This window comes from Calonectris borealis, chromosome 4 (assembly GCF_964195595.1).
Source record: "Calonectris borealis chromosome 4, bCalBor7.hap1.2, whole genome shotgun sequence".
In the NCBI taxonomy this organism is placed as follows: Eukaryota; Metazoa; Chordata; class Aves; order Procellariiformes; family Procellariidae; genus Calonectris; species Calonectris borealis.
The window spans coordinates 19,196,070-19,223,065 of NC_134315.1; the positions used below are offsets into that span (position 1 = coordinate 19,196,070).

The 26,996-nt window shown below is 34.7% G+C and overlaps 1 protein-coding gene across 3 annotated transcripts in view; it reads left to right on the forward strand.

Moving 5' to 3' along the window:
- Nucleotides 1-26,996, forward strand: part of SLIT2 (slit guidance ligand 2) — a 267,387-nt gene that overhangs the window by 225,769 nt on the left and 14,622 nt on the right. For all 3 annotated transcript variants that reach the window (XM_075148838.1, XM_075148835.1, XM_075148837.1), the window contains 7 exons: nt 3,371-3,495; nt 3,629-3,726; nt 5,139-5,278; nt 18,605-18,698; nt 20,639-20,776; nt 20,869-21,109; nt 21,446-21,576. In XM_075148838.1, the coding sequence (XP_075004939.1) occupies nt 3,371-3,495; nt 3,629-3,726; nt 5,139-5,278; nt 18,605-18,698; nt 20,639-20,776; nt 20,869-21,109; nt 21,446-21,576 (967 nt within the window). The remainder of the gene's footprint in view (nt 1-3,370; nt 3,496-3,628; nt 3,727-5,138; nt 5,279-18,604; nt 18,699-20,638; nt 20,777-20,868; nt 21,110-21,445; nt 21,577-26,996) is intronic.

A 26,996-nucleotide genomic window follows, 5' to 3' on the forward strand; every position in this document is an offset into this window, starting at 1 on the left:
AAATTTTAGGCTATGAGTGAGAGGACTGTTTTCGGATATATCTGTTGATGGTCTGCTATTGTATATATTTACAGGAAGAAAGTAGTGTGTAATTCCCTCTACCAGTATCTCTAGATTCAATTGAAAGTGAAATGGGTGCTTGAATTTGACTTACATAATGAATAGTCCCAGTGAAAATGAGCACTTTAAAATGAAGTCTCATCTCAGTTGTAAAGCTCCATAAAATCACTGTACCTTACTCTAATTTTATGAATTCTTTTACTCCAGGAATCATCCCTTAGTATTTTCTTCTTTCAGTTGTTTTTCTAGGTTTATGGGTGTTTTTTTCTTTTTCATGTGGCCTCTAACAGATTCTCAATCTTTTACTTTTACCCCTTTACCATCCATGCCCTGCTTCTAGAGATTCCAGGGCCTTGTGGTTTTCTGATACCAGGTAAGGTTATAAATAGATCTGGAATGGGTGATCTGATTAAGAACGGACCTTCTGACCTTCCTTTTGTGTACCTCAAGCAGACTTCTTTCCTAAGACACGCATGTTTACTGTTTGTTTTCCCCTTTGATGAATTTACAGCTGAGTCTTCATGATATATCATTTAACATATTGTATGAACTGTTTTTTTATTTTAAAAGCCTGGGTTTGAGCTCTGAAAATTATCTAACTGAAATGCATTGTACTAAAATCAGTGATTTCATTAGCAGCTTTAGTATAAGTGACTCAGTGTAGATACTGATTTTGAGGCCGTATGCAAGAGAGAATAGGAGTTCCTGAGTCATAAAAAGCCAGAGCTTAAAGTTTTTCTTGCAACAGGTTTCTCTAGAAGCTGATTTTGAGCAGGTTTGTGTCATGTTTTTCTTCAAAAATATTAGATGGCTACATGTGTGTGTATGTTTGTCAATAAAATATGGTTAGTTTTTCACTGTTTACAAAAGAACACTGCTTATTTTTTCTTTTATTTTAAGGATTTCTTTCCAGTTAGGGCTTATTCAAGAATATATATGTCTACAATGTGAAAAACTAAACAATAGGTTATGAACCCAATTCTTTTCCATATACAAGTCTTAACACATGCAAGCAGAAGGAGGAAAGGAACAGTATAGTGCAAATGAAAATAGGTTCCAGAACTGCCTTTCCATTAGACTTCAGTAAAAATATCTGAAACATTTCCATTTTTTGATCTTACAACTGAAGAATGATAAATCAAAATGTTAATTTTTATTGGATACTACTATATATATTACAGTTTGAAATAAACACAGCACAAAATGGGATACAGTGTTGTTTACTATCTTGTTGAGACTTAGTTTCCCATTTTCTGGCTCTGTTTCAGAAGTGAAATTTAGATTGCTAATCCGTTTAAGAAAATAACCTTAGTTACTGAATGTTTTTTAATTCATGCCAAATAATTAGCATTTATTGCATAAGAAGTAGAAAAGAGGATATGATGTTGAGAATAAACAGTTGAGGCAAGGAAGCATAGACTTCCAGGCTACAGCACAGTATTACAGTATTTTTTTTTAGTATGTGCCTTATTTTTTTCACAGAACCCCTTAATGTACTCTAGCAGTAATCAGCAATAGTCTGGAGTACACAGGCAGGATTTTCTATATGTTAATTCTATGGCGTTTGTTTCAACTCTTCTACCTCTGCTGTTTGCTGTTCTAACACAAGCTAATCAGGTATAGATATTGTCTTTCAAAATTAGGTAATGAAGACAAGAATAGTCAATGATCCATATAGATTGTGGCTTTGGCAATAAGCATCTTATCACAGATTACCATGTTCATCTCTTTGGATTTGCTTGCAAGATGTGACACAGAAGGATACCAGCAACCGCAGATTTAAAAAAAAAAATAAAAAAAAATGTCAACCTCTCCCTGTCTAACACCCCCTACTGAATCCTTACAATCACATGGCTTCCTTCCATGCCAGCTCCTTTAGAATGACTTATCTGAGATTAATTTTGCAAAGAAAAATAAGTGAAGAAAGTTAAGAAATCTAAGTTTAAAAACAACCCAAAATACATATCTCGGTAAAAGTGCCCTGTTAGCTTGGAAAACTTTGTGGCTCATTTTGAGTAAAACCTGTTATGAAGCAATCAGGCAGTTCCACCAGTAGGTCTCAGGAGTTTGGGTTTTGTGTCTAGTTAGAAGAAATCACTGGTTATTCCTTAAAATGTACAAATCACCTGTGGATAACTAAAGGTTTTTTCCACAAGTGAAATCTGAAATCAAGCTGGAAGCAATAATGTCAATAGAGCTGGAGATAGTAGAGAATGTATGTTCATTCTCTTAATAGCATTTGGCCAAGTCACCCCTGTTTTCTCTTACAGTAATCATTTGTCTATCACAAAATGTATGAAAATGAGTAAATATTTATACACAGGTGATTTCTAATTTTTAACAAATAAATAACCAGTGATTTATTTGGTTGTTTGACCAAAAAAAAAAATTTAAAAATTGATGGTTCCTAACTTGAAAATTCACCATGAAAAGGCTGTATTAAAATTGTAAAACAACAGAAAAATAAATAAATATCTAAAAACTATTTATATAATAGGGATAAGATTTATGTAGGCCAAAGCTCTAAGTCTGGCTTCTGAAACTTAAGATATTGTCAATATTCATTTCTGAATTCTGTTGTTATAATCATTAATATAAGAAACTAGACTGCAAGCATGGGTTGCAGCCCTCATTTGCACATAGATTCATGGTACAGTTTGCATTATTTGTGGCTCAACTAATGCATTAATGCACAAAACTGTGGCTGACTCCATAAGGGAGTAAGGCACAATATAGAGCTATTTACGGTGAGATAGCTTGGACAATGCAATTTACATTACAGTTCACAGATGTTCAACCAATTTACAGGTAATTTTACTGGTTCATTTTGCCATCTCTGTGTTCCTGCAGATAAAAAATAAATTAAAACAAAAATACATTAAAAATAGTGTTCTCAGTAACACCATCAAGGGTGGGATTGCAAACTGTGATAGCCCTTTTACTCATAGGCAATTTTTACCCTCTAAAGAAAGACAAAAGCTGAAATTGTGTTCTTCATTTTGTTAATACAAAGGGAAGGTAATTATCATGGATCAGAACTGTACAGATTTCAGAGAATGGGGATATGGGAATCACGTTGGGGTCAGCTTCTTTTTTTTTTTAAAAAAAGTGATAATTAAACCAAAAATCCAACCCCAAATTTATTTGGTCATGGCAAAAAAATTAAGGGCAGTCCCACATTCCATTCATATAGAAACATCACGAAGTCTAAAATATAAATTTCATTTTAAAATTTAAAGCAACATGGCAGATATAGCCTGTCAAATATGAATTAATAGTTGTTTCTGCCTATCTAATTTGTTTTTTTAAGGGCCCGTGGATGTTAATATTCTTGCTAAGTGTAACCCCTGTTTATCAAATCCATGTAAAAATGATGGAACCTGCAACAATGATCCAGTTGACTTCTATAGATGTACTTGCCCATATGGTTTCAAGGTAGGTACTGAATGAAGAAGAAAAAGCTTACTGCAGTGTAAGCTTCTCCTTAACAACCTTTAAATTTTATTTAGCTCCCTTCCACTCGTGTCTGTATTTTCTTCTTAAATTATAATTGTTGTTCCCTGCATAGGGTCAAGACTGTGATATTCCCATTCATGCTTGCATTAGTAACCCGTGCCACCATGGCGGAACTTGTCATTTGAAAGAAGGAGAAAAAGATGGTTTCTGGTAGGTTGTTTTTAATTGTAATAATAGGATGGAAAACTACTGAGCTGAAATAATTTTGGTGTTAATCTTTGGGTTCTCTGTGTTTGCTGGTGAGTGCACCACAAAGGCAGATTTTCAGTGCTTCTGAAGTTTTCAGAACATGTTGCCGTCCTTGGAAAGCTTCTAAAGCTTTGAAATTGTTAAAAGCAATAACAAATGATTGTGATTAGTTGAGGCATATCAGGTCAAGACAACATAGTATTGACTCCATTATGCTAATTAATAGCTGGCTAGATCCCTGCTGAAAAAATCTCACAATTCATCTGTTGTCGTGTGTATTACTTCAACAGACAGCATGTAAATGATAAAATGTAAATCCCAGTGAAACAGAAAATTAATGATTCATTTGAAACTCACTATGCCAGCAGATAAACATGCTGTGAGCATTTTTAATCTTGAGTTATTTAATCACACAGTACAATTACTCCAGATGTACTTCATGAATTATGAAATAAAGTTCTTTAGCATTCTTATGTGAAATTATTAGTCATTTAATAATCTACACCTCAAGCTTGTTAGAAATGATGCTTCAAAAAGATACAATTCATTATCCTGCAATTCATTATGACATTAGTCTTATTTTTTAATCCAAATTCTACCCAAAGATTAAATAGTTTTCTATTAAAAATTAAGCATATACATCTTAATACTATGCCTCTAGAATTTAAAATGACATAGTCGTGTCTCAGAATTTGACCTTTTTCATTTATTTGTTTAAACACTACATATTTTGAAAATCAAAGCAATCTTATAATCAAAGCCGCAGAAATTACAGATAGTGCATATTACATGAAAATGTATGTGTAGTCATGTTTGAGTGATCTTTTACATTTACTATCTATTTTCATGTATTTGTTTTGTATAAACATATATAAAAGCAAAAAACATTACTACTTTGAAGAGTTTATACATGCTTTGTTTTTATATATTAATGCATGTATTGTGCATGGGACATTAAACAGAGCTTTATATCGGTGCATTTAACTGAATGATAGTGGAATACTACTATTACTAATCCCTGATTCCACAGTCTTTTCCATGTGTTTAACTTTAAAAAAAAAAGGGATCACTTTCCATAAGAAATATAATCTAATCATATTATATAAAGGTAGCACACTTTTAAAAAGGAATGATCAGTGATTTAATTTAAGCAGCTTCTTAAGCTAAAGATTAAGGCACAAATTTAGAAGCCTTTTTTCTGTAATTTAAAATATGAAAAATAAACATTTATTGTATGGTGTGTTACATTATATCAACTATGTTCCTTTATGGGAGAGTGATTATGAATTATTGTACCTATTAGTTACAGAACTTCTTGTCTGGTGTCCCCACCTAAAATGTCCATGTGGTTAGTTTTGTTTTCTGTATTACAGGTGCACTTGTGCAGATGGATTTGAAGGTGAAAACTGTGAAGTAAATGTTGATGACTGTGAAGACAATGACTGTGAGAATAATTCTACTTGCGTGGATGGAATTAATAACTATACTTGCCTTTGTCCACCTGAATATACAGGTAGGAGTATAAGAGAAAGTACAGGTAATTCAACAATTCCTAGCAGAACAGTAATATTTTTCAGTTTGTAGATGAATTAGTAGTTACTCTACAATGACTTAAAGCCAGGTTTCCCTCCATATTTCTCTCATGTATGGTTTGTAGTCAAAAGACTTAATGCCCACTCATTAATTCCTTTGTTAGTTTTGAAATTACAGATCATTCAAAATGTGTCCCTCCTTACTGTTTACCTAAACCAGACACCCCAATGAAGAACCTCTGTAGCTGTAGAAATCTGAAAAATACTCTGCTTTTATCCTTTATACCTCATGTTACTAACAGGGCAGAAAAGGATCTGTCTGTGCCAGTATAGCGGACTGAATTTGGCACCCCTGGATGCTTTCCTGCCCTCTGTTAGAAACATTAATGCAGAGTGTGATGCTTTCTGTTCTAGCACAAAAAAAAAAAAAAAAAAAAAGAATCATTAGAGAGTGTCTAATTATCTGTTTCTATCAGTTGGCAGCCAGGGCAAAGCATTCCCTTTTCTTTGAGACAGAGGGTCTCCTGCTTGCTGTCATCATCTCTGTGGGAATGGAGGATAGTTAGAATAACAACACTGAAGAACAAGAAGTAGGATCTATTGTTTAAATTGGTCTGTTTTATAGTTTTTCTAACTAGACAGATCTATTTTCTGTCAGCTAGTTGACCACCAGGAGAACACAGAGCTTAAATTCACAAAACGATGATTTGAAATGCATAGAAAAGAAATGTAAAATCCACCATAACTTAGGAAATAACTCTACTCAGTCATCATATATCTTTACTTTAATCAATCCTATTGCCTCTGTCCAATGAGTTTTTCACTATCCTCAGGGATAAAATTTGAGCTAAATTTGAGCTCTGGAAAACTGGGAGGAGAGGTGAACTCCTGAATTAATTTAATTTACTGAAAACATAGCTAACTCCTTTTTAATCCAAGGTATTTTCATCATTAGTTCTACAACCTATTGGATTCTCAAATGTTTTAGGGTATTCAAATTTAAAAACAATATTCAAATCTTGGAAACCCACAGTGAGTGAATATGATAGAACACAGGTATAAGAAATACAACTTCGTAATCTAATATATGTATTCATCCAGTACTTATGCTGGGTAAATGTTTGGTAGAAATTTCCTCATATAGCATAAGCTACAATACCTACAGCAATATAGGTTAAAAGTATAAGTAGCCAGAATAAGGTATTTAATAATAAGTGGATCATCCACATCTGGAAGAACAGACATAATCTTCTGCTTAGACAAAATACTCTTTTGCCAAGTCCTGGTACCTTAATACCTAAGAGCAATTGACAATTCAAGCCTTAGAAACAAATAATAGGTAACAGCATCAATAAGTAGAGACAGGTATTTGCTATTTCTTCTATAACTATATTTCAGCTATATGTGAGTAAAGCTTCAGCTCCCCTGGGATCAGTTGCTTTCTCCTTTAAAAACATGATCAGATATTCTACTGTGTAGGCTGAAAGAAAGCAAACCAAAGTCACATCAGTCCAGTATTCCTGTTCATTGACTTCATGCTAAGAGGTTTCGTATATCTATTAGATAGTAGACAATTCATTTGCACGTGCATTCCTCCTCTGCAGCTTTGCAGGTGTTTTTACCTGTGTCGTTCATTTCTTCATTTTCAACATTGCTCTAGATGCATTTAACTGCTCGAGTCAATAGCTTGCTGTATTCACAGTATGCCGTGGGACTGTTTTGTATTAAATATTCATGGAGTGGATACAAAGGCTTGTTTATATGTGCTAGCCTAAAACTTTGATTAGGTGTGCCTGTTGCATTTCTGTAGTATTGTAATTGAAATGTGCTTGAAACAGCAATTGTAGCAATTCTTTATACATCTATATGGTTAGAGCAAAAAGGAGAGCATAAACATTGGTAACATTTTTGATGTTTGTATTGCAGCTGTGCTTCTTCTGTCAAAATACAAGAAAGGGTATCTTTTAATTTGATTCATAATTGTGCATAATTCTAAAAGGAAAATACTGTGAGTTTACATGACAACTTTTTTTGTTTGCTAACTGTAATTCTTTCAGAAAAAGAGATTTGCTTTCACAGATGCAATGCCTACTTATAATCGCTACTGAAGTCAGTAGGTCATGTGAGTAGGTGAGAATCTTCTCACTAGCTCTAAAATAAATTAAAACAATCTACTTGTAATCAGTAAGTTTAGCTGTTCTGTTTTTTAAAAAATGTTGAGAATTTACACTATCTCGTCAGATTTTTTTCAACACCTTACCAAAAACAAAGACACATGTATTTTTTTAAACGTACAACACCAGAGCCTCAACTCATTTTATAGATAAGTTGGGCAAAAATTGTAGCAAAAGTTCAGGTTTTTCATTCCACAGGATACAGTACATAATTCCACAATATACTATCTATCTTGCAAAGCATCTGAGAATAGGAAACAATGTGTGAGGTCCTAAGTCATTTTTGAGATTAATTGTAAAGAGAAAATATAAAACATTGAGCTAGTCGAGGGATCTTCACATCCGTCATCCTTGATCTTGCATAATAATTAAATAACTTTCAGTGTTAAGAATTAGACTGACAGTAGTCTGGACACATCAGGATCTAGAAATGGTAGTGTTCAGAATATAAAGTAATCTTACAGTTGCATCAAGTGTATATGAGGTACCAAAGTATTTATAGGATTTTTTTTTCCTCTGGCCTATAGCCTGATTTGAAAGATAAGTAACAGAATCCCTGTCCAGTATGGATACAGTGATTTTCATGAGGAACTTTGTAAGCATTTGGATTTTGTATCTGTTCTAACAGGTTAAAATCAGATATGCATAATGCCACTGTGTTTTTTTTATGAAAGGTATTTTTCACTAAATTAATTCATGTACTAGCTAGGCAAAAGTAGGTTAACGATCAGGAAAACAGGCTGTATATTCAGTAGGTAAAAAGATTTTTAAATTCAAAGATACTTACGTCTAGCTCAGAAAGTCCCTGAGCTGTAAATTGCTGGAGACTGGGACAGCATACATACCAGGAAAATACCACCGTAGGGTTGTCCTGTTCTCTTTTAATTCCGTTGGCAATACTTCAAATTGTCTGTGTTCAAGATGTCACAGCATATATGTACTGAATGTGGAAGTGCACCAGCCCATTCTGGGTGAATGGTTATCTGCAAATATGCTTTACATTTCAGTAGCACAGTATAAAGAAGAAGTTAGCTGAAACCTGCTGGTATGAAATGTAAATCATTCTTCTTTAAAGATTTATTTTCATGTGGAGGGCTTGTTAGATTCTCAAATTAACTCTGAAAATACATACAAAAACTATGAAAAATGTTGTAAAGAATGTTGCAGTGCGAAACCAAACAGTCACTTTTTGACTTTTCTAACAATCCCTTGAAAATTGACACTTCTCAAGTACACAGTGCTGATTTAAAAACAAACAATTAAAAAAGCTTATTATTTTGTGGCTTAAGAATCGGGAATCCGTTTTTCTCTGCCTCAGTTAAGTTTTACAGTTACCTCCACAGTTACAGGTGGAAAGACAAAGAATGGTATTTGCACTATACTATGAGCTTTCTTAAGATCACAGACTGTAACTCTGAAAAAAGAGTAAGCAAATGGAATCGGTGGACACTCAGAGTGTCTGATGAAACATTGAGAAATAAAACATTTGAAATACCTCACTATGTCCTGCACTCTTTAACCTCACTATTCTCTTGACATTATCATCTCCTTTATTTTAACTTCAGTCTAGTAAATTCCAGGTCATTTTATGTACATTCTATAGATTACAGATGATCATTTCTCTTGCTCATTATCATCAGTCATTAGATCACAGATCTAATTGATCCAGAAGTAAAACCTTTCTTATGCCACCAGTGGCATGTACTTCTTACCTTTTCTGTTTGTTTTGCTCTGCTGTAGGTGAGACTCTGAAGCTTGCTTCATTTTGCTATATCAACCTCTCTGCTGCTATAGTTGTGCATTAGCTTAATGTGCTATGCTGTTGTATTACAATGTAAAAAGTCTCTTGTCTCTTCTGTCTTTGTCACTGCAAGCTGCTAATCTGAATGAAGTGGAAAAAGGTCAGTTGTCTTTTAAGGCTATTTTCACTTACTTTGGTTTCTCACTTTCCTTTCCTTAAAGGTGCATGGATTTCAGTTCTTACAAATGATCAAATAAATCGTATATAGATATAATTTAGAAAGCTCACTGCAAATCCTCAAATTAGGCACTTGGCTTTTACTGTGAATACATGTCAGAAGAATGTCGTTGAAGATCACTGTGCAGGAGTACTTTAATACTACCTTCATTGTCTTTTTTTCAGATGTATTAAAAATTTGTGCAGCCACTGATAGGACTAACAAAAAACGTTTACATGGTGATCCTCTGAAATCTTTGTTCTTATCACCTTAAAGACATACCTTGGTTCCATTCTAATGTATTCTCTGTTTTATAGCACTGTTTTGCTTTCATTTCTTTGTTAGATTATGGTACTAGAAAATATGCTGGAGTGTAAAATGGCAATCTTCTTGCTTATCATTTCTGTGGCCTTTTTTTGCTGTAAATATCTATAGAATCTGAAATGACCACATTTAAGCTGAGGCTATGGTACAAGAAAGGTAATAGTGGAGGGATTTATGACACTAACTTTGGGTATTCATGATTTTTAATTTTTTTTTTTAAGTTTCTGCCTAACACCTGTCTCACTAACAGAGATAAACCATCTTCTGTACAATCTGATCAACTACACAGTTTGAGAGCTAACATAATCATGACAACATATTTATGAAGTTATATATTTAGTTTTAAAAGCAAATCAATCATCTTGTGTATTTGCCATTAATTTAATTTGATAAATATATTGTGCAGTCTATAAAGCAATATAATATTTCACTAGTAATAAAAATATTTTCATTATCCATGAAATAGCATGCTGAGCAAGGCTGCAATTATACCATCTATGTTGATTAATTTATAGATCTGATGAATAATTCTTACAACTTAAACTCAGAACCTAAATTCCCTCTGTAAGTGATGGAGAGAACAAGACATTTCCAGAAAGTGATTCCATCCACAGGTGTTCCTTAAACACAGGTGCTTAAAGCTGTATTCCATTTAGACATGTTGCTGTATTTGCATTTTATTATTACTTATCTGGACAGCAAAGATAACCTGCTGTTTTTCTTTCCCCTTGTCACTTCCTAAGTTATTTTTTCTACATTGTTCTGTTACTATCCCAGTATGAAACTGGTTGATTTTATAAAAGAGTACTTGTCCCTAGAAAAACTAGGCAAGCTCAGTATAAATAAATATAAGTTGAGTTCTTTGTTATTCTTGTTATTAATTAAAAAAAAAAACCAACCCAAGCAGATTACAATAACCAGTTTGACATCTGTGATTCATGGATAAAATTTTGCTTTGATACTGATTTCCAGTATCATAAATTACATAATTTTAGGATTTACTTCTGGAAATTAAAAGAAAAACGTAATTTCTATGTTCATGAAAAATAGCTTTTCAAATGGAATGTAAAGAGAAGATGCTACTATGAAGAGACTCAAGTCTCCACTTCAAGTTGAAGCAGCTGTTACCTGTGTATAATTAGTATTGCTGATAGTTTACATGTCTTTAAATGTGATTAAAGGTAGAAAGGCGATGAATCCTAAACAGAACTGTAGTCACTGTAAATGTATTACACAAGGGTGAACGATAACATATTAAAATTACTGATTATATGAAGAACAAATTTCTCACAAACAAATTATCAAACACCCAGGGGATGTGAACTAAGTTCAGCATCAAAATTAAGCAGATGTGTATGTGATACATACTTGTATTAGCTTGCCAGCTGAACATGAATGTTATTAATGGTCTATAAGTTGCTTGGAGGATCAGTCAGTTTTATCATGCCAGACATAGAATCATAGAATCATACAGGTTGGAAAAGACCTCTAAAATCATCGTGTCCAACCGTCAACCCAACACCACCATGCCCACTACACCATGTCCCTAAGGGCCTCATCTACACGTCTTTTAAATACCTCCAGGGATGGTGACTCCACCACTTCCCTGGGCAGCCTGTTCCAAGGCCTGACCACTCTTTCAGTAAAGAAATTTTTCCTAATGTTCAATCTAAACCTCCCTTGGTGCAACTTGAGGCCATTTCCTCTTGTCCTATCGCTAGTTACTTGGGAGAAGAGACCAACACCCACCTCGCTACACCCTCCTTTCAGGTAGTTGTAGAGCGCGATGAGGTCTCCCCTCAGCCTCCTCTTCTCCAGGCTAAACAACCCCAGTTCCCTCAGCCGCTCCTCATAAGACTTGTGCTCCAGGCCCTTCACCAGCTTCGTTGCCCTCCTCTGGACGCGCTCCAGCACCTCCATGTCCTTCTTGTAGTGAGGGGCCCAAAACTGAACACAGTATTCGAGGTGTGGCCTCACCAGTGCCGAGTACAGGGGCACGATCACCTCCCTATTCCTGCTGGCCACACTATTTCTGATATAGGCCAGGATGCCGTTGGCCTTCTTGGCCACCTGAGCACACTGCCGGCTCATGTTCAGCCGGCTGTCAACCAGTACCCCCAGGTCCTTTTCCTCTGGGCAGCATCTTTTGAATTGTGACAGTATTAGCAAAAAAAAAAAAAGGGATCATTTTAAGTAATCATGTCCGTTCAGGCAAGCCTTAGACACAGACATATATATATATTTTATATGTTTCCAAACTTCATTACATGGCCTTCTTGCTACTGCAATAAAGGAGTTGAGTTACTACTTTCAATTCACTTGGTAATCAAAGAAGTACCTGCCTAAAATTTAAGCATGCAAGTAATCAAATGCAAATCATGTCATATCAAACTTGATAAAAAGTTTAATTATTTCATTAAATCAGGATCATAATCCTCATTCTTGTAAGAACTACACATAAGTGTTACAGCTTCTTAGAATAAAGAGATACCTTTGCTACTCTTGCTTTTCATCACTCATTGTAAAATTTTCTGTTTCATCTAGCTCAGTAGACTTCAAATGACTATTCTATATTAAAAGCTCGAGTATGAAAGTAATTTTACTGCATTTTCATAAAGGGGGGATATACATGATATCCTTGGCAAGCTGAGGTACCTGCTACTAGTTTGATCACTGCCATTACTGATTCTGGTCTATGATCCATCCTTTTGTTTTCCTTAATTGTCTTAAAGCTTACCTACCTTGAAGTTACTATTTCTTTGTTGTTGCCAAACAACATATGTAAAACAACTAGAAATGTTAAACTAAAAAAGCCTCACCTTACACTGAGATCCACAAGCATGGTGCATAGATGAACAGAGTTAAGCAATGGTGAAAGAAAGGAACAGTCCAGCAATGAATCAGATCTAGAATTTGAGTTTAAAATTAAATTCCCACAAAATGTTCAGATTTGTGGTTATAAACTGCATCCTACTGTGACTGTGAACATTTTTTAATTGTAAGCAACTTTATCCCTCATATAGCAGGCATTTTTATTTGTCTTTTCTGAATAATGAGCTCAAGACTTTAAATAATTTATGTTGTCTACCATTCATCAAACTCAAGACTTCATAAAAATGCAGCACTTTTCTGTATATAGTTTGTTAAATGGCACTGACATTTTCCAACCACTCCTACACTCTATTGGCTATTTGAGTCAGAAGTAATTAAACAGAGACCTCCAGTCAAAGACTCAGATAATAATACCTAATTGATAAAACATAAATACTGCAGAAGTTGACTCACAGTATATTGCAACCAAGCTCAGAAGCTGGAATGGACATGTATGTACACATAGAAAAACCTGCTATTCTAGCAATTACCAGTAAGTCTGTAATATATATTTGTTATTTTAGCTTTGGAACTGTGAATAAGTCTTCTAGCAAAAACCTGATTTTGATAATTAGCACTGACCATTCTTTCTTTTGCATTCTGTCTCTAGTTTTTATTCTAATATCGTACTCAGCTCTGCTAATACACTAGTGATTTAAGCTTGTTTCTTCAGTAAATTAGTTTCTTCTGTAATTAGCAATGTGCTATTATATTCAGAAGCCCATATCCATTTGTGTTAGAGCTCTCCTCTTCATTCAGAAATATACTGGCTGACATTGCTTTATTTGACTGTATTTTGAATTTATTGCCCAATTATTCAAAATAAGAATGATGTAAATCCTTTTTCACCTTATTGCATTGTTCCTCATTATTTGTTGTACTACTTGTCTTTATATATTGGAAAATCCAGAGTTAGGTTTTTCTGTGACTCTAATCTCATCAAGTCATAAGAGTGGATTAACATACACAGAGAAAACACAAACTGACCTGTGAATCCAGCAAACTTATAACTTTGGTTAGTTAATCAAGGATGACACACAATTCATCATCAGTATTTAATAGTGTTGTCTGGCTGTTTAAGTCTGCATCATCCTCTATATGTAGCTGCAAGATGTCAGTAAATATTCCAGTCTTGATCTTGGTTGTATGCATTTGGACTGTGCCGACCACACAGAGTTCCACTGGTTGCAGTCCTACTCCATGCCAGAATGCAGACTCCCTAGATTAATTAAGCAAGATGTCTTATGAAAAGAGTTATTGCTGGTTCTAATTTAACTTTGGAAGCTTTTCATAGGATTTTTGACACTTTATCCACTGCTTATTTTTAAACAAACTAGTCTGTTGCTTATTTTCCTACATGTAGAAATGTTCCCATCTTTCAAAAACATAATTACTTACCCAAGCTCTTACGGAAGCCTCAGTTACAATATTATTAGATGAATAAAAGAATGTACACACACACTGGTGTCAAGCTTCCTTGAATTGAGATGTTTGTTTCACAATCTTTTTTCATTATTTTGAAGTATGGTTTTGCAACATTGTATTATGCGTCCCAAATCAGGGACCTGTCTAACATTTCCTTCCAGTAAAGCCAAGGAGCCTAACTTGGTAAATCTGTTATTTCCTTCAATGAGTGTTTCACTTTCATCACTATCTTTTCATTTCAACAAAATTACTTCCTCCCCTTCACCTTGTCTCAGTTAAATTCTGAATAACACATTGGTTATTCAGTACACTAAAAGAGATATTGCTTTACCAGGAAACTATTCTTCAGTGGTTCAGATTCCATGTCACATATTTTTATTGACCTTTTCTATTAACTTTTTCGCAAACAGTTATATTTTGGTTATGGGAACACTCCATTCAGAATATAAATCTGTTAACAGTACAAACGAAGACCTCGCATTTGTGTTATTTTGGTTTGTTCTTCTGGTATTTATATTTTCATTCAGAAATTCAGTGTCTGAATCATCAGATAAAATCATAAAATCATATTTTGGATTCCATCTTGAATTTTTCTTGTTTTTCTTTTTACTGATCCTGTGTGCAAGTCTGTCATGAATCCTACCCTTTCTTCATAATGAAAGTTTCTACTTTACGTAAAACTGACTTTTTTGTTCATAGGGTTTTTTACGTTATTATTTCACTACTTGGACCGCCATGTTTACCATGTCCTTTCCTTGATTCCTGTTTCTTTCCCTAGGCTACATGCTAACGGACTGTTTAACTGAAAGCTCCCTGCAGTGATATGATTCTGACTTATTTCACAGTGCATACAATTTGCAAATGCAAGGGGAAACTTTCCTTCCTTTTATGCTGCCACAGCAGAAAAAGTCCTCTCTTTTAAGGACAAGTGGGTTGTTGAATCATTGTTTCTCTTATTTTTCAGTCTGTACACTTTTCTACAGAGTACTCAGATCAAAGTCTGACCATAATCTCAAAAATACCTGACGATGTTTGCAAGCCATTTGGCTGCAGTAGGCCTGGTAGTGTGACATTGATCTTAAGACTTGAAGCGAACATTTTTCAAAACTGTAAGCCTGTTTCAAACTTAAACTTCCAGTTTGACCCTCAGTCGCTATGAAGGATTCACAGCTATGACTTGGGAATTAAGACTTTTCAAGTGCCCCTGAGCTTTTCATGAGGTGATTTAGCTTTCAGTGTAGCTCAGAAGATATTAGGGCCATCATCCTATGCTAAAAAAATGCAGTGTACTCTAACTAAGAAATCATGTATTTTTTAAGTACCTGGATGGGGAGGAGGGCGGGAATTAAAAAGATGGACAGTCTTAGACACTACTCAATAAAGCTGTTTGCCACACAAGAAATTTCAGAGGTCTGTGCCAATAATAATCTAAGCCATGGCCCAATTACTATACTGTAGCAAAATCAATGCCAGTTCAGTAAAGTTGACAGCAATGGTGAGATTGCTTGCTCCTATTATGCAGTCCTAATTTGCCTTTTCTAGGTATTTTGGGGGTTTGCCACTGAACTTTTACTGTGATTCTTACTAGAGACAGCAAACCTCCAGCCTTGCTTGAAAGATAGGCTTAATATGTCACTTTCAGAAAGTCTCTGATATACTGTTAGAATTAATAATCTTAGGAATGTTTAGAGGTGGTTTTGTCCAAGTCTTATAAGTACTGAACAGCCATATTTTTATTATTTGTAATTGGGGTGTCATATATTTTGCAGTTCTGCATGTAATTTAATATAAAATATATGCCATAATAAGATATTTGTATGGGTGGGTGTACGTATGTATGCATATATACACATATATATGTAGGCACATATATACATTTCTAAGCCATAAGAATGTGTATAAACTAGGTTAAAAAAACAGTGACTTTTGCTTATTCCACTCCATGTTCCAGCAAATCTGAATTCTCTGTTCCCATATTTATATCTCACTCTCAAATGTTGCTGGCCTTTAAACGGATTTCAGCTATTACAAGTTCTGCAAATTGACTAAATGCTATGTGAAGAATTACTTCCTCTTATATATGTATTTGTTTGAACAAAACCCTTTGAAAGGAGAAAGGGATCTGTTTTTTGTTTCATATATCGTGGGATGCAAAGAATCCCTGGTATTTCAGGATTCTTTGTGCACTGACCTAGTCATAACAGTTGCACATTTCCAGACAAATAAGTCCATTGAGAGTTTGAAGAGGCTTTGAGGATAGAATTAAATTCCTTTGTATTAGTCATCTTCAGTGGCCTGCATTTGATCTTCATTCAGTTTCCTACATATATTGACTAAGTCACATCGTTACTTACAGTTTTCCTGAGGACTGTTAAGTAGCCTATGCTTGAAGGCCATTTTCTTGTGTTAACTCAAAGCTTTATTTAGTTTTGTAGGGAATATGCACTACTTGCAAATTGGTAATGTGCTATCAAATTTTTTTTTTTTTTTAAAATCTTTGTGTAGAACCAGTCTGGATCTTTTGGATGGGTGCAAAGTACTCGCTAGCTGGTTTTGGCTTCTCCTCTCATTTTTGAAGATGTAAAGGTCCCATGTCTTATCACACTTAGCATACACGTTTTTATCCAGCATAACCATCTTTGGCTCTGGTTCAGTTTTGCCTTTTTCTCTGTCCTTGCTTTAATGTAGACTGTTCCTCAACTCTTTTAAGTTTTTCTTTATTTGTCCATCATTTGAAATAAGTTCTACAGACCCTAAGAGATAAGTCCTGGAAAATGTCTCATGTCCTGAGTAGTCAGTATTCATATTCATGATATGCAGTATGTAAGCACACTTGCTGTGGAAAGGACAAATTTCTCTGCAGGATCTGTTGAACCTGTAAAAAAAAAAAACAAAACAGACAAATAGACCTTTAACCATCTACTGTTGCTTTCAGTTTATTATGATGTGTACTTCTGTAATTCCAGAGAAACCCATGTAAGCAAGAAGGCAGCTTCTGCGTGGTGCTAGGCACTTGGCAAGGTGCAGTGTAAAATGTCAGAAGCCTTATTGCTTAATGACAGTAGTAGATGATGAGCTGATACACATACACACACATGCGTATGTATTCTGGAAGAAATCTTCATTTGTATACTATCTCCAAAATCTCCATTCCAATATTATTATCCTATACCTTTCTCCCTTTTTCCAATCTACCTGTTCCTGATTCTACCCAAATTGTGTCCCTAAATGGTCTGTCCTCCTTTCCCCATACCATATTCATGGTGGTGCTGTCCTTATCCTCAGTACTGTGTTAACAGTTACAGGGAAGAGGTGAAGCCATTATATGCTCTTTTAATCTCAGGCTGCCCTCCAGCAGATACTGATTCTTCAGCTAACTACACTGCAGGCCACTACCACACTCAGATAACTAAAACTGAGGGATACCAAATATTGTGCCTCTTTGAAGGAAAGTTCAGCTTGAGCAGTGAAAGTATCTGCTCATCCACTGCTATCTCCTGCTCTTCCTCATTCTGGTTTATAGTTCTACTTCTCTCTGCTCACTAGCTCATCTTTTATTACTTGACAAATGACAAGGGGCAACCCTACTCCTTCCATAGTTTTAGGGCCTGATAGACCTGTGAGTCCCTAAATTCAGCAGGCACAAGGTTTATACCTGTTGATTATACGTATATTCTTCATATGGATGCTGGAATAAATATTTCTATCTTAAAAACCAGTGATAAACTTTGCAAGTGCACTATTCATGGTATCTTCTAATTCCTTAGTCAGCGAACAAGATATTGTCGATCTGTTTACACACCTGTAAGTGTTTCCTTGTCATAAAGTTGCAAATGAAATAATAGTTTAATCATATTAAAATCTTTTATAGATTATATAGCCCATGTTGGAAATTAGGTACACTGTTAGGCTTCTAGCAGCAGAGAAGGGTAGACATTTGAGATAGATTTTTTTTTTTTTCTTTTTACAGAACAGATTATAGATAATTATGGTACATTAACAAATGCAAAAACTGGAGAGTCATATTTAAGAAAAAGTAGAAAGCAAGTTTTCATTTTGGGATAACTGGAATTGTATTGACATGCAGTGATATTAACAGGGTTTTTTCAGGTAATAGATTACTTCTAGTGCAAATCTGGGTATTTCTGTGTGTAATGAGCTTAGAAATAAATAAGAGAAAAGCATATTGATGGCTTGTTTGTCCTAGTGAGAAGAAATTCAATCACTAGTGTTTTGCTATACAGCAGAGCTAGATAAATATTGTAAACGAAAAACTATTTTTTCACAAAATTATCATTTATATCCATGGATAGATGATTGACATTAAACTCATTTTTTTTTGTAAAGGAGTTATCAGAAAGATTAGTATTTATGGTTATTATTTATTTATTAATATTTATTTATTTATTAGTATTTATTATAAAGGTAGTATTTATTATTATATCATGAAGTATGCATTTTTCAGTTTAACAGTTATAGCAGATACTTTTAAAATAGAAACAGGTATTTTCAGGTCACTGTGGTATTTTCACTGACAGCATACATTACATTTCAGGTGAGCTCTGTGAGGAGAAACTAGATTTCTGTGCTCAAAACCTGAATCCTTGCCAACATGACTCAAAGTGTATCTTGACACCCAAAGGATACAAGTAAGTCTAAAATATTGTCACAGTCCAATTGAGTCTAAATTTCTATTTTTTTATCCTGCTTAACTTCTTTTCCTTTTGTTTTAGTGCAAGCAAGTTCTATTCTCAAAATACTAATTTCGGTTATTATCAAGTATTACGGCAGAATAGGCCCTTATTTTCATGTAGATCTACATTATTATCTTAAATATGTTTTACTGAATTTTACTGATCCTTAACAGTTCTAATTCCAGTCAGATTTTAAAGAGGAATGCAGAGTAGAGCAGTTAGTCTATGTGACAGTCTATACAAAACTCTTTTAGTAGCTTGGACAGTAGGAAAATAATTGCATTTAATTGAAGTGGAATAATTATACTGCTTTCTGAGAAGTAATTGTGAAAGAGGTTATTAGGAAGGCACACTGGAAGGTACAGTCTAAAGAAGTCCATCCCCAGGAAAACTAATCTTTAATTATACCATATCCTTATGATAATTAATTAATATGCACTATTTAAAGTGTTTTTAATAGGCTTTAGGTTAATAAATACAGGAAACCTGCAGCTTTCAACTGTTGTCCTGAGCACCTGTTTTATGCACAGTATGCTCTTGTGTTAAAATCAGATTATTTATTATCATTCCTACTACTTATGAAATGACATTTTATTTAAAATATGGCAAAAAATAGTCAAATATATAAAATATTCAAATAAACATGAAATGAAGTTGATATTTTTCGACTGGAAAATAGAAAACTCGTTGGATTTAAATTGTGTGTTATGTTTATTTTCTTCATGCCACTTGAGTAAACCTAGTTTGGCATCTTATACTTTACTGCCTAGTTCATTAATCTTCCATGTTACTTTCTGAGATTTTAAATCAGAAAATAACACATGCAGTAACTTCAAGCATGTATCTCAGTCAGCTTTTTAATAGCGTGCTTTATATTCTTTTTTCTCTTTTCTTATTCATATTCATATTCTTATTCATATATGTTGAATAAAAATTGAGACATTTGATTGAAGTACTTAATTTAAAGTTACACAGCTACTTAAAATCACTGTTGGCACTTTAGAGCAAATTTTAGATACTAAACCAAACAACACCAAGGAGGGAATCGCAAGATCTAATGAAACCAGTTACATACGTCTTCATTTAAAAAAAAAAAAATCATGTGGATGCATGAATTTGTAATCTTTTCCATTCATTTTTCACAGAGTTCTGGGCATTCACTCAGTCTAATATATGAGAATTCTCTGAAGAAATGCCATTAGCATTAACAATGAGAGTTGCATGGGGGGAAAAAAAAAAACCAAAACAAAACAAAAACAAAAAAAAGGTTACACACTGTCTTGAGGATATGCTGTTCCTAATTCAGTGGGGGCTCAGGGAGGGCAGAGGATGTGTTTTGAGACTTCTGTTAGTTCACTAACTATGGAGCTATTTATAGTAATTCAGGCTGGAAGAACTTCAAGGGGAAAAATTTATGCGTAACCTCTAAACTGTATAAATGGAGCATTGGTCCATTCATAGCTGTTCAGTTGACAAAGAAAATATCCATCAGTATAATACAAGCCTTGGATTATTTGTCTTGGTTTCAGCAACTAAGCATATTGATTATTTTTAGTGTTCGCAGCCACTTACAACATCCTGTAACATTCTGCATTACTCATAAATTCCAAGAACAACTGTCAGAATGATTCATGAGGGCTCTCTAGATTTAAACCACAATTCTTCAATATAATGGCAGATGCGTAACCATGTGTAACTAGCAAACCTGTATTCATTACATATGTAGATTCCCTGTATAATAACATGATTAAGCTACATAGTCTTTACACACAAAGTCACAGTAATACATTTTTTTTCTTGACTTTTAAACAATTCAGTAGTTCCTTAACTTTGTCATAAGCACACTGTATTGTTAAAAGGCACTGTGCTATCCCACTTGCTTTCCTGTTTCACAGATGTGATTGCACACCTGGATATGTAGGTGAGCATTGTGATATTGACTTTGATGACTGCCAGGACAACAAATGTAAAAATGGAGCGCAGTGTACTGATGCAGTTAATGGATATACATGTATTTGCCCAGAAGGATACAGGTGAGAAAGATCCGAAGACAGTACAAACATGTATGTCTTTTGTCAAAGTTGGTTTTTTTGTGGAAATACTAATTTTTTCTGTTTGTATTTAGTGGCTTGTTTTGTGAGTTTTCACCACCAATGGTTCTACCTCGCACCAGCCCTTGTGATAATTATGAATGTCAAAATGGAGCCCAGTGTATCATAAAAGAGAGTGAACCAATCTGTCAGTGTTTATCAGGCTACCAGGGTGAGAAATGTGAAAAGCTGATCAGTATAAACTTTGTCAACAAAGAATCCTATCTACAAATTCCTTCAGCTAAGATACGTCCCCAAACCAATATCACTCTACAGGTAAGATTGCTTGTGTTGCAGATTCTGATCTGGAAAAGAGTGTAAATGACTTTTCATGGTGTGGAAAATTAGCCAAAGTTGTCATTGGCTCGCTTAAAGAGCTTTTCACAGTTTGAGCTAAAAATCTAGAAGAGTCACTGAAAAAACTCTATATTCATATTGAAGTAGATGGGCTTATTGATAGGAAGAGAAAGAATTTTGTCAGGTTGTCCTTCAAGGAAAAAATTTATAGTGAAGTAATAGAATATGGTAGTAAATTCAGAGATTCACTTGATACAGCATTTTGATTTAATATTTATTTTTAGTTCTTTCTAAGTGTTTCTTTCTTTTAACTAGATTGCCACAGATGAAGACAGCGGGATCCTGCTCTACAAAGGCGATAAAGATCATATAGCGGTAGAGCTGTACCGGGGTAGAGTGAGGGTCAGTTATGACACAGGATCTTATCCAGCCTCTGCTATTTACAGGTGAACCCAGATGAAACAGATATCTAACTGATATCAAAGTCACATTTTTGAATAGATGGTTAAAAGAAATAGATGCAAATGAATGTCTTATCAGACATTTAAAACCTATTGCCAAAAGACATGATTTGGCTTGGAAAATAACTCTAATGCAGATGTGTCAGAAAGATAATATATATTTGATCTATTAAAACTGAGTAAGAGTTAGCTTTCAGCAGACTATTTATACATTTGTGTAAAGCTCACATGTGGAAGTGGAGTTTTTTCCATGATGTTACTGCCAAATAATTTCCTAGTGTGTAGGGTAAAGTGCAGAATTATACTGCAAAAGCAGAAATGAAATGGAAGTTTCTCTTCTCTTCTGTGTTAGGCAGTCATATAATGTGAGGCTTTTCCCTGGTAAGTGAAGAGAAAGCTAAAAACTTGATTCCGAAAAAAGGCACTACCCTTGAAAAAGAAACGTTTTTTGCTTCCAAAGTCATTAAGAGACAGAATCCACATCTGCTTTGGAGCATAATTTTTCAGGTTTTTTTTAAGTCAAATTTCTCTGAAAAATTACCACCTGAATTTCCAGGGAGGTTTTATGTAACTTCTCAAGAATTTGCAGACAGGCATTGCAAAAGTGAGCAAAAAGACAACAGGCATCGCTTCTTGGCCTTGATTGCCCTATTGTTGCTACAAATACATTCAGAAGTAAAGGGGAAGTGTTAAATGAGTTTTCCTTGAGTCTTCTTTTTGCTGTATTTACACGTTTTGTGTTGTAAAATTATATCTAGTGCATACTTACTTGCTTGAGTTTGTAGCAGCTGACATTGTTCTGCACTCTATTAGGGACATTTTTAGAAATGATTGCACTCAAATGGCAATATAAAATCAAAAGCTTAAGTTTAAATAGCGGGGAAATAATACTAAACTTTGTTAGGTAATAACACCAAGGGAACTGTGGTTTTAGCAGATTACTAAAAGCATTCCACAGAAAAAAAATCATTCCTATAAAATACAATATAAAGTTGTTTAGTAAAAACATGGCCTTTTACAATAAGCATCTTAAGGTTGCTTTTATTTTCTGATGCAATATGTATTTCATAAGGTTTTTTTACAATTCCATTAAATGGTTTAACGTGGAAATAGTATATGTATTTTAATTGCATGAATTTTCATATATTACAAATAGGATTTGACTTTACAGGAGATTGAAGTATTTAACACAAATTTAAAATTGCATGAAACATTCACTTTTCTCAATGACTACAATTCAAATTAAGATTATTTTTCTTTTCTATCTGGGCTAGTGCTAAAGAAGAAGTTTAGATTGTTTTGTCAGGAGTTTAATTATTTTTGTTGATTTTTATTTTGACAGTTTATATTATAAAAAAAAAATACATACTGATAATTCACACTTGTCCATTCTAGTTTTCTAGAAAAAGATTGGAAAACAATACTCACACAGGTAAAATTAGAAACCATAAATGTAGAAGGGATTAATAACAAAGTAATCAATTAACAAACAGTCCCAATTAGGTTAGTGTTACAGAACAATTAGAAGCATCTCCCCTACATAGCTGATCAGCTGTTTTGAATTATGTGATGAGTGGAGAACACAGGTGCAGTGAAGAAGGGGATGGGAAATTGAGTGAAGTGTAACAGGATGACATGGTTGTTTAGTGAAGCAGATACACACTTGTTTTTTATTATTATTATTATTATTATTGTTGTTGTTGTTGCTGTTGTTGTTATTGTTATTGTTAACAACCTCCCTTTCATTTCAAATAAGCATGATGAGTTTCTAGGAGATATTTGCAAATTGTCATGCAATGGTACTGAGATCAACTGTAATGAAGTCTTCTGCCCTTGAGGGAAGTGCGTATGTTGGAAGCCATGTATATGTTTTCACATTTGTATATATGTTTGTGCATCTAGTGATCACTGTACAAATTAGACATTATTTAATTTTTATTTCAGGTTCTAGAAAGGAATATGTTGTAGCACAGAATCTTTTACACATTATACTCTAATCCCTTCATCCTTTCCAACCTATTCCTATTTTTCTAACTTTTGTTTCCAGCCATCCCTGTTTCCAGTTCTTACTGTTTCATCTTCCTTGGATCTTTGTGGCATTTCCTGCCCTTTTTCAGCTCTTCTTTTCACCCATTCATTGCATATTGTCTTTCTGCACCTCTGTTACCTGTTAATGCTGTGTCCTGTCATGTTGCCTGTCCTTCTTTCAGTCCCTCCCTTTGGTTTCTTTCCTCCCTTCCCTCTCTTCATTTTTTTCTAAGCCAGCTAGATCTGATCATCTTTGCTCAAAAACTGCTCACAGTCATAATCTACAGTAACCTACTGATTCACTTTTCCTCTTCTTTATTTCGTCCTTCTCAGTCTCCTCCTTGACTCAATTTCCAGTCCTGTTTTCCTTACAATCCACTACCATCCATTACTCTGATTCTTGTTTCATTCCAACTATTTCTTGCCCAGCCCTACCTCTTTCTCTTCTTTCTCTGTAGGCCTAATTTTTGCTTCTTCTAAATGAGAACCACACAGTTTCTTTCTCTGTCCATAGAACCTTGATCTAGCTAAGGCAATACCTTCTCTTTGAATGGATTGGCAGGCCCAGATCCAGCAAGTACTACTGCAGCCTAAAAGTACAGCTGGAGGGAAGGTGCTAATCATCTGTGTGTTGAAATATAGCCAGCATGGACAAAGAATTGGGGGATCTAGCCCTCCAGCTTCTGCAGAATTCTGTGTTTTCAAGATTTTAACACCTTGCCTCAGTGGATTTTCAGAAAGGTGACAAATGGACAGACATGGTGCCAGCCTATTGCCAAATGTCATGACCTGCAAAGCAGGGTTAATAGAAGCATAAGAATAGGAGTGTGTTCCCTTCAGTTTGGGAAACTATATCTGGTCTGTTTAGAAAAATAAAAACCAATTTCAGGCACAATTCAGTATGGAAAATTTTAGAAGAAATAGTTGAAGTTTACCAAAATTATAAATAGCTAAAATAATATTGTGAAATAGTGTGGTGGGTTAACCCCAGTAGGCAGCTAAGTGCCACACAGTCGCTCACTCACCTCCTCTTCCACCCCCAGTGGGACAGGGGGAGAGAAAAGGAAGAGTAAAAGTCAGAAAAATCATGGGTTGAGATAAAAATAGCTTAATAACCAAAGGAAAATTGGAGGAAGAAAGAAAGGAAACAAAACAAGTGCTGCAATTGCAACCACTCACCATCTCCCATGGGTAGACCAATGCTTAGCCAGTTCCCAAGCAGAAGATGGCTAACCTACATAAACCCCCCCTCCTCTCCATTTTACTGCTGAGCATGACATTATGTGGCATGGAATATCTCTTTGGTTAGTGTGGGTCATCTGCCTGGTTGTGTCCCCTCCTAATCTCATGCGCACCCCTAATCTATTCACTCGGGGGGCAGAGTGAGAAACAGAGAAGGCCTTAACACTGTGCAAACATTATTCAGCAATAGCTAAAACATTAGTGCGCCATCAGCATTGTTTTAGTCACAGATCTAAAACACAGCACCGTATCAGCTATTATGGAGAATATTGAGTCCATCCCAGCCAGACACAGTACAAATAGGTGATGAATTATAAAAGAAAACAAGTTAATGTATTATGTTTTATCAGAAAGATATGAAGAAGACAAAAGAGCATTTTAACTCATAATGTTTAAGAACAATGAGGTTTAAGAACGATTTGGTAACAGGGTAGATAGTTTGCAAACTAAGATGGGAAGTTAATTACAGTGAGAAGGACAGAAAGAGAAATTTAAAACTGAGAAGTTTATCAAGAGATTTACAAATTTCATTAAGGAAGTGGAGATTCATGGAAATGTATAGGAAAAAGAATAAGACAAGTCGTACTCTCCTGAACAATGATGAGATGCCTGAAACAGAGGCCAAAATAAAAAAACAGCCAACAGAGAGATTCAAATAGAAGTTTTATAATATAAACGGCAGTCAAGAAATGGCATGTTGAAAAGGAGTCAAATGGGAGCTGTAAAGCCTACAGAGGTGCTTGCAATAGCAACAAAACAAAGTTACAAACAGATGATTTAATCATGATAAATATGGAGAATCAACAATAACAGCAGTCTAGCTGTGTAGAGTGAATGCGAACTGATTTATCAATGGGAATTGACTGCAGAAAGAGCCATCATCCCAAAAGCACTCATCTGTCAATCTGAGTAACAAGATGAGATGATGGCAGTGCCAAGACCAATAAAGAAAATTAATTCATTGGAGATGGTTATTTGGGAAAAGTTGATCCACTTGGGTTTTGTTCTGTCTGGACGTCCATTTTTAAATGTTAAATGTTTTTTAAACAAAAACAACCTTTTCATTCTATAAACTAGTTTTCATCATATATTTATTGGAAATATGGGAATATTTCTTCCCAAATCATTATTCTTCTACAGAGTTCCAGAAGCTTTAAATCAGTTTTTCTTATAGCTTTTCATTAGGATCTCTGTATTCAGCTCTCATTTCTCCAGTGGGAAATGGGCTAGAAGCAATATAAGTGCATTGGCAGGAAATATTGCACAGATATGCCTTGTGTTTATTTCCCCTTTAATTTAAACCACCCTTACCTAGGAGGGCTCCTCTTTCTGCAGTAAATTTTTACCAGTAAAACAGTTTAAACTAGAAGCTTTTAATATCACTCTTAACAGAGACACATTCCCTTTACACGTTATGTTTTATACATCCCTGGAATGACCTTTTGCTTTAAAAATGCATGTTCTGTGTTGCTCTCATCCTTTTAAATACTATTGCGTGAAAGGTTAGTAAGTTGTAAAATAACATAAGTTTCCTTGGAACAAGAACATTAGATTAGGGTTTCCTGCTTACTTAAGTCAAGTCGTCATATGCATTTTGATTTCTTAGCACAACTTTTTTCCCGGATTCATTGAAATGTGTTAAATAAATTAATCCTGGCACTTTTCTTATTGCTTGATCACAGCAAACAAACCTCTTAATACCTTGAATAGACCTTACTCTTTAGGAATGATGAACCCTGACCTTTTCCTTCCCCCCATGGAACCTGGCAGTTCCCCTCCTGCCCACTGCTGAAAAGTGTTTCTTCTGCCAGTGTCTGCTCTGTTGTGTGTTTGCACTTTCATATAGAGCTGAGTTTATGTAAAGCACGCATGCTACCATGCAAATCTTTTATCCATATTATGCTGAGCCTGTCCACATAGTTAGAGTTGGTAATAAATAGCTAAGAAGGTATTTAATGTGTCACAGCTGTAAACGACCATGTGAGTGCTTCTGATCTGTTCCAGGACAAAAGCAGTTAGGTTAATTAAAACATCACTAAGGATGTTATAAGGTAATTTGCTTGATTTTTGCCTTGAGATTTAGGAAGCTAATCCCTTTCAGCTATGCTGCTTTCCTAATGAGAAGAGCTAACTGA